General features: G+C 44.5%; 1 protein-coding gene across 1 annotated transcript in view; it reads left to right on the top strand.

The window, feature by feature from the left end:
• Positions 1–1,272: 1,272 nt before the first annotated feature.
• GCLC (glutamate-cysteine ligase catalytic subunit) overlaps positions 1,273–8,325 on the top strand; it is a 38,721-nt gene continuing 31,668 nt past the window's right edge. The window contains exon 1 of the mRNA XM_079935192.1: positions 1,273–1,867. Coding sequence (XP_079791318.1) covers positions 1,718–1,867 — 150 coding nt within the window. The 5' untranslated portion in view covers positions 1,273–1,717. The remainder of the gene's footprint in view (positions 1,868–8,325) is intronic.

Raw genomic sequence — 8,325 nt, 5'->3', positions numbered from 1 at the left:
ATTTTTTAAATGATTCTATCATAACGTAGAAATAGTGACATGTACAAGTGCAACCAAAAGACAGAGAGGAGTAACTGGGACTCAAAGAATGAACAGGATTGTGTCAGGTGAAGAATTCCAAGCAGAAGAAACAGCAGAAAGCCAGGACCGCACAGGTCTAGTGAGGTTGGTGGGGAGGGTACAAGGAAGAGGGGGCTGTGGACAAAGTAGAATGAGGCTTGGTTTTTATCCTGGCTGTTGAAACAGATGATTGAAACCTCATCTACTGAGCTTCAAACCCCCTCACATCCCCACCCACACTCCAGACACATACACAGACACCCCTGTGGACATTACAGCCAGACCTTGGGTATCCATGTCCCCAAGCCCTGAGATGGGCACAGCCAACATGAAGGGTGTGGGAGAAGAGACTTCTAGGATCATGTACCCATTTGTCAGTCATTAAGTGGTCACTAAATGTTAACTTTGTGGTGTGAGGGAAGAGGGCAAGTAAGTACACACTTTCTGGTCTCAGTACACATATGATCTAGTTGCCGTCACTTTTCCCCTGATCTGTCATCTCATTGCTCTTTTGACATATTTTTTGAACAACTACTTGGGGGCGAGGTACCTCGTTCCTTCCCTTTCCTGCCAGGATAAGGCTAACCCCAGCTGTTTCTAAAACCTTCCACCCCGTGGTAAGCTCACATGAGCATCATTTTAATCACTTGATGGTTGAATCCTAGGTTTGGATGGGGGATATACTTTGGAGATGATTCCTTCTAACGATCCTTATGGAAATGTTGACAAAGCTCCTTTGGTTGCAGTGAATGGTGTCTGTGCCATCCAAAGAACATATGTCATCAAATAAATAGTTAGAGACTACACAAATAATATGTACACGTCTAAAAACCTGGAGACAAATTTTCTTGCCACACCCTGCTGCTCTCACCCTGGTTTTATAAGTGTGAGGCGCTTCTCTCCATAAAAAATAATATGGTGGATTCTTCATTTATTCGAATAATCAAACTTCTTCCCCAACGCAGAGTTTCTCTCTTTGGATTAGATTTTTACACATCGCGTTTGCTTAAAGCGAGGCCGACCCCGGCCTGGTGAGGCCCTCCCCTTGGACTCCGCCCTAACCACGCCTGCGCACGCCTACCCTACAGCCGCCGAGTCTCTGCGGGTGCTCGGCCACGCCTCCTCGGCCGCACCGCCTCCTTTCCCCGCCCCAAGCCCGCAGTCTATAAAATCCGGAGCGGCGGATCGAGCTGGGGAGCGGCGAGCGGTTGGGAGCACTGGGCATGCTCAGCGGCGCAGGTTTTGGTCACAAGTAGGAAGGAGGTAGTGCAGGACACCGGCAAAGAGAAGCGGGAGCCACCGCTGCGCCGGGGCTGTGGGCACCGCCGCCGCCGCCTCGCAGCAGGAACGGGGCGGGAGCCGGAGCGGGCGAGGGGCCAGGCCGTCGGGCAGAGGGCCGTCCAGCCGGCCCCCCCGGTCCGCAGCCTCCGTCCGCGCGGTACACCCAGCCCCTGGGTCGGTCCCCCGGGGGGCGAGGAACTCGCGCGGGGGAGCCGGAGCTGACCGGACCCTTCCTCCGCCGGCTGCGGCCCGAGGGCGCCCCCTCGGGGCTGAGCCGCCGCCGCCTTCCGCGGGGAGCTGAGTGTCCGGCCCGCGCCGCGCGCCGGGAGCCCGGAGCGGCCGCCGCCGGCCCAGAGGGCGAGGAGAGGGGGCGGCCATGGGGCTACTGTCCCAGGGCTCGCCACTGAGCTGGGAGGAGACCCAGCGCCACGCGGACCACGTGCGGCTGCACGGGATCCTCCAGTTCCTGCACATCTACCACGCCGTCAAGGACCGGCACAAGGACGTGCTCAAGTGGGGCGACGAGGTGAGCGCCCGGCCCCCGCCGCTCCGCGCCCCTTTGTTCGGCGAGGCCCCTGCGCCCTCGATCCGCGCCCTGCGCTGCCCTGAGGGTCCCCGCCGCGCCCCCGAGGGTCCCCGCCGAGCCCGCGGGCGTCCAGCGCTGTCCAGGGCCGTGCTCCGAGCCTTTGGCCGGACTTCTCTCTCCCATTCATTCATTCGAGGTTCGTTTCCATTCAGCAAGTGCGGAGTAGGCGCTCGGAGGGCGTGAGCGTGCAAAAGTGTGACACTGGGTGCCTGGAGGAGTTTTCAGGCTGGGGTGTCTGCCCACCGCCTATCGACCCACGGTCCCGTCTCAAAATGCCATTAACGTGAAAGGGACTAAAGTTGTCCTAGAAGGCCGGTTGCTGTTAGGAATCAGGTCTTCAGGATTTCGCTTCCGCCCCACCTTTTCCTGGTGCCTTTTAAACCTCCAGCTTCTCCTCATCAACCACCCCCCGACCACCACTTTATAGATATAAATTTAAAAAATCATGGCTTGGTTTAATTCTAACTGGGAACTCTGAGAGCTTCAAAATTAGGATCTGTTAGTGTCTTTCCATGGCCCAGATCTAGTATATAAACTTTCCGAATCTGTGCTTCCACATGTGTGCTGCTTCGAAGTGAAATGCCTCTAGATTCTCAATATTGAACCATTGTTTATTGGAATGATTTGGAAAGCACTGCCTCCTGTTAGTTTTAAAGTCTTTTCTGCCAAAGCGTTTTATGCCTTTCCTTCCTGTTTTTTTAAAAAAGACGTGTATATACAGTTCAAATAATCAAATGACTTCTGGAAAGGTTCGTTTATATTTTTCGTGTTTTTACCTTTTGCCTTCCATGGCTTGCTCAGGTGTAAATAATTTATCTCCTTGTCAGTGTTATCACTCTTCACCTAAGTGTCAAGGTGCTGCTACACCAGTGCCGAATCTCTCTCCTTGCAAAAAGTTAGTTTTTCTATGATTGGAAAATAATTCTGCCTGTCATTTGAAGGAATTGTGCTCTTGTAAGCTAGAAAAGTATCATGACTAGTAATTCACATTTCTACTGTAAGTGGTTTGCCATACTTTATTGGACAGAAGAGGGGTACAGTATGTTTGGTGATGATTCTTCAGTTTTAGACTAAAACTCTTTTTTTTTTTTTTTTACAGCATCCGACATTTTATATATTCGTGTATTGTGTTTATTTTATGATCTATCCTCTGTTCCCTCTAGATGTTTTTTTCTCTCCCACACCTCCCTTTCCCTTTTTTCCACTAACAAACCCATGTCCTTTGGAATGGGGAGTTTACTGTTTAACAGAAACCATGGAGTAGAAAAGTTATCTTAGATTTAAAAAATAACCCACTGATTATTTATTATTACTTTAAATTCTGCTTCAGTCATGTCTGGGTAGAGTGTAAGATTTTCAAAAAGAATAAAATTCCTGCCTGCCAGTATTGACAGTCCTCTTGGAAATAAGCAGTATGACCCAAAGGGAAGAATTGAGATTGTGAAGACTTCCCCCGTGGTTAAGAAAAAAGCCCCACTCTTCCTACTCCTGGAATAGGACTTCATTGAAAGCTTGGTCTCCCCCAGTTTGATTCTGTAAATCAAACAGGGGCTAACTCTCCGTTGTGGTACCTCTGCATCTCTGGACAGCGATGTGACTTGGGTGGGGGAGCGGGGGTTGTCTCACACCTAAGCATTTGCTGATGCTTCTGTTCCTCCAGCATCATGTAAAGGTAATCACTCTTATGTTACAGAAAATTACTTTTCAAACTGGAGATCATGATCCATTAGTGGGTTGAGAAATAAATTTAGAAGATTTTAGAAGTCTGAAATTCGTTGTTTCTTTACAGCATCTGACATTTTGACCCTTGAAAAACTAGAGTCTGAACTGCTCAGGTTTACTTATACGAGGTTTTTTTGTCGGATAGTGAATACAACCTGATCCACGGTTGGCTGAATCCACAGATGCTGAATGGAAGGCCAACTATGGGACTTGAGCCTCTGCGGATTTTGGTGTCTCTGGCGGGTCCTGGCACCAGTCCCTTGTGGATACCGAGGGACTACTGTGTATTATTTGTGTATTGTGTGTATTTTATGATCTCTCCTCTCCCCCTAGATTTTTTTCTCTCCGAGACTTTAAAAATGGAAATGGGGTAGGATGAAGAGTATTGGTTTATCACACGTAGTGAGAATATTATGTCAAACTTGAGTTATTTGAGAGTGTGTGTAGGGGTGGTATATTGGGTGCATGTAAATTATTTCTTACTGTGGTTGCAGTTATGGGGTTTGAAAGTCAGAGTCCCACATTTATCATGGCAGGCCTCCCTGACGAGGTGAGCCTCTGAGAAAGAGCAGGCCGTTAACACTCTTAGCATTGATCCTTGCGCATAGTGGGAACTCCCTGTCACGTCTACTGAGTAAAAGTCTGCAGGCAGAATCAGCCTGCAAGTGAGCTTGTTTGGATGCAGAAGCCTAGGGAACAACCAAGAATCAGGCTGGGCCGATAAAAGTGGAGAAGGGTGTGGTGGGTGCCGTGGCCCTGGAGATGAAGGATGGCCCCACCAGACAGAAAAGGGTGTTTGGGACGTGATATGTTGGGCTGGGTCAGCGTGATATCAAAATACTGCTCTTTGTGGAAGTTTTGATGTTGTGCTTACAGGACCATGGACTCGGATTAAAAAAGGAAAAAAAGCAGCCTAAACCTATCATTGTAGATCTGGTTGGAAGGAGAGCCTGCCACTTTGGAAATGCTTGGCGCTAGGACAGTATTTGTCTCTGGTGGTATTTATCAGGAAGAACTTGGATTTGGAGTTGCACTTGTGTTGTATTCCAAGGCTTGCCAACCACCTTGGTGGTTGTGAACCTCAGTTTCCTCCTTTGGAAAATGAGAGGGTTGTTCCTCTTTGAAACTCGCCTGGGATCATCTTTAGACTGCTGAGTGAAGAGAAGGCTGCCACCAGTCACTGTGGTAAAAATGGTTGTATTGTACAAGTGTGTGTCTGCTGGCTTTTTGGAATTCAGAAGTATTTTCCTGTGAGAACCTTAGAAACAGGCAGATTCCCAGGTCAGCTTACAAATGCGAGTTTCGCCTTTAGTGTGGCTGGTCCCAACCCATTGATCATGCTGTTACTGTGGGTAGTCGAAGTTCTAACTCCCAGGTACTGGGAAGATATTTCATGCTGCCCCAGATGGGGGTGAGGGGGAGGTGAGATGGGTGTTCCTGGGGGCCCTGATGCCTGCTAAGCGTTCTTTTATGCAAAAAAGTAAGCACTTCTCTCTTCACAGCCCACACACAACTTTTTAGGTACAGATTTTGTAAGTTGGAGTATGCACATTAAAAGACAAACCTAGGAAGTTTATAAACACTGCAAATGTGGCAGTAAATTCGACTCTTGAATGCTTCCTAATATCCCTCTAGTGTCAGCTACCTGCCAGGCTCTTCAGCTACTCAGTGGCAGAGGCATATAAGAATTGAAATCTGTCTGACTTCACGGTCTACTTCTTAAATACATTACACCAGGTTTTGGAATATTTACAATGTATGAGATTTCATCAAATCTTTTTACAGAGTTCAAACTCTCCAGGTTACAGATGTGTCAGAAAAACATTTTAAAGGAAACATCTTTTCTGATTTTTCTTTTTTGCCTTTCAAAGGCAAGAAGGTCAATTGTACTCTAATGAGCAGATAAATCTATGAGAACTTTGAGAGAAATATACATCTTTAATATTTATAAGTGTGTTATTATCATGTGTAAAACCAATAAGAACTGAGATGGGATTTATAAAGGGCTGGCATATCATTCATAGTTAGAACTTCAAATTACCTATGTAGGTTAAGAATGCTTACATGACTAATTAGAAAATGCATAGCTTGTTAATCAGTAAGCTTATGATCCTATAGCAAAAATAACATCCTGAGCTATAAATCTAGAATGGACAAAAGCATAGTCATTTGAGTCTAATTGAAGGTTCTGTGTAGCTTTGGACGAAGTGCTTATCTCAGTTTTGTCATCTGTAAAATGGGGAGAGTAATACCTTCCTTATACAGTTAGTAAGATTAAATGAGATAATGTTGTTGGAATGGTTTACAAGTAAGTGCCTAGTCTTTTAAGTAAGACTCATAAATGTTCGCTTGGGAATGTTTAAATACCCAGGATATCTCATTTAAAATATATCATTTAAATAGCCATGGTTATTGGGGAATGAGGCATTCCATGTTTGCCGGTTTTTAACTGAAATTTGCCCATTCAGATATAATTGTATTCCATTAGCTTAGTAATTGTTTATGGTATTTCTAAACTGCATTTCAGAATCTAAATTGTGTTTTTAAAATGCATTATTTGACAATGACTTCTTAGAATAAGGTACTGAGCAAAAATTACTCTGAGAATTCATGAAGATTCCATAGGTCATTGTGTGCTCTCTGCACACGAAGCACAGTTGCTGCATCTTTCTGTCTCTTGCTGTCACTGTGGGCATCAGTTTATCCGCATTTACTGATGTGTCTAAAGCACGGTGGTGAAATCGAGGAAAAAGAGTAAAATATGGTTAGAGCTTTCTGGTGATTTTCTTTTTTTTTCAAAATTATCTTTTATAACCAAGAGGTTCATTTTTGAAGGTTAGGGAACCAGAAAACTGACTGTGTGTACAGTTGAGCTTTAAATAACATGGATTCGAGCTGCACTTGTCCACTTATACATGGATTTTTTTTCAATAAATAACGTAATAGAGTACCACATGATCCAGACCATAAAATTTATATGCAGATATTTGGCTGTGGGGAGAGTCAGCATCCCTAACCCTCTCATTGTTCAAGGGTCAACTGTGTATTAGGAATTGAGGCTAAGAATTTAAGCTTGGCTTAAATGTGAGCTTGACTATCACTTCTGGTGTCCATCTCAGTTTGGAATTTTTTCCCCCTGTTCATTTCGTGTTATATAGTTTTATGTGGGCTTTCTTTTTAAACCAATTTCATTGAATTATGATTTACATACAATAATATGCACCCATTTTAAACATAGAGCTCAATGACTTCTAACAAGTGTATACAACCAGATATCTGCAACCACAGTCAAAACAAAGAAATAGGAAACATCTGTATACATATAACATTTCCATCACCTCCAGATGTTCCCTTGTGCCCTTTGCAGACGTGTGAGACACACAGCACCCCAGGTGATTGTGATGCTTCAGGCACCATCTTTGGGAAGCTGCCCTAGAGAATTAGGGTCGTTATTTATATGAAGAGAAGGGAAGAGAAGGGAAGGATTCCAGGCAAGTGAACAGTGTAATAAAGGCAGAAAGGTGAGAAATAGCATTGGTGTGTGAGCGTTCTGTGTCTGGTGGTGGTGTCAGTGCGGTGAACAGGTAGGATTAGTTTGTAGAGGTCTTTGGATACGTAGAGGTTTTGATGTACTTTAAATATGGCGAAAACACAATGGGAGGAAAATGTTTATTCCTTCTGCACACGTGGCTCCCCTAAGAACATGTTTCTGGACTCCTGAACAAGTTACTGTGACCCCACCACATCACTGTTGAATTCTTCTTTGTGAAGAGGAATGTCCAGGATATCACTTCTAAAGGTACCACTTCTAGGAATGTCTAGCAGTGGTGTTAGCAAATGTACTAACTAGAACTCTGTAGCTTCATTTTGAAGGAGAAACCTAGGTAATGTTCAGTGTAAGGCCCCATATCTTGAGAAAAGATGTCAGAATATTATCTGAGCCTCTAACATAGAATTTGTGTTTCTGTCTAGGAAATCTTTCATTATCTAAGGTTTTCTCCTGTATTTTCCTCTAGAAGTTTTATGGTCTTAGGTTTACATTTAGGTCTATGATCCTTTTGGAGTTCACTTTTGTATATGATGCAGGGTATGGATTTTTGGGTTTGGTTGCTTTTGCACAGTGCCCCAGCACCACTTGTTGAAAAGACTATCCTTTCTCCACCGCCGAAGGCCCTTGCACATTTGTCTGATATCAGTTGCCTATGTGTGGTTTCATTTCTGGACTCTTTGTACTGTTCCATTGCTCTATTTGTTCTTATGCCAATACCACACTTTTTATTGCTATAATTTATAATAAACTGTGAGATCAGGTAGTCTTACCTCTCCAACTTTGCTCTTTTTCAACTCATTTTGACTCTTTTAGGTCCTTTGAATTTACACATGAATTTTAGAACATCTTGGCAGTTTCTACCCAAAACAAACCCTAGCGGGATGTTGACCATGGTTGCGTTGAATCTGTAGATTGTTTGGGGAGAATTGACATCTTAACGATGCTTCCAGCCCATGAACAAGTATATCTCTCCACTTGTTTAATTTCTCTCATCAGTGTTTTGTAGTTTTCAGTCGACAAGTCTTTCATGTCTTTTGTCAGATGTATCACTGAGTGCTTCATATTTTTTTTATTGTAAATGGTATTACTCTTTAAGTTATAATTTCTGATTGTTGTTGCTAATATA

The sequence above is a fragment of the Stenella coeruleoalba genome (genome assembly GCF_951394435.1).
Source record: "Stenella coeruleoalba genome assembly, chromosome: 10".
In the NCBI taxonomy this organism is placed as follows: domain Eukaryota; kingdom Metazoa; phylum Chordata; class Mammalia; order Artiodactyla; family Delphinidae; genus Stenella; species Stenella coeruleoalba.
Note: the sequence above shows the minus strand (reverse complement) of the source record. Positions and strands in the feature narration are given on the sequence as shown.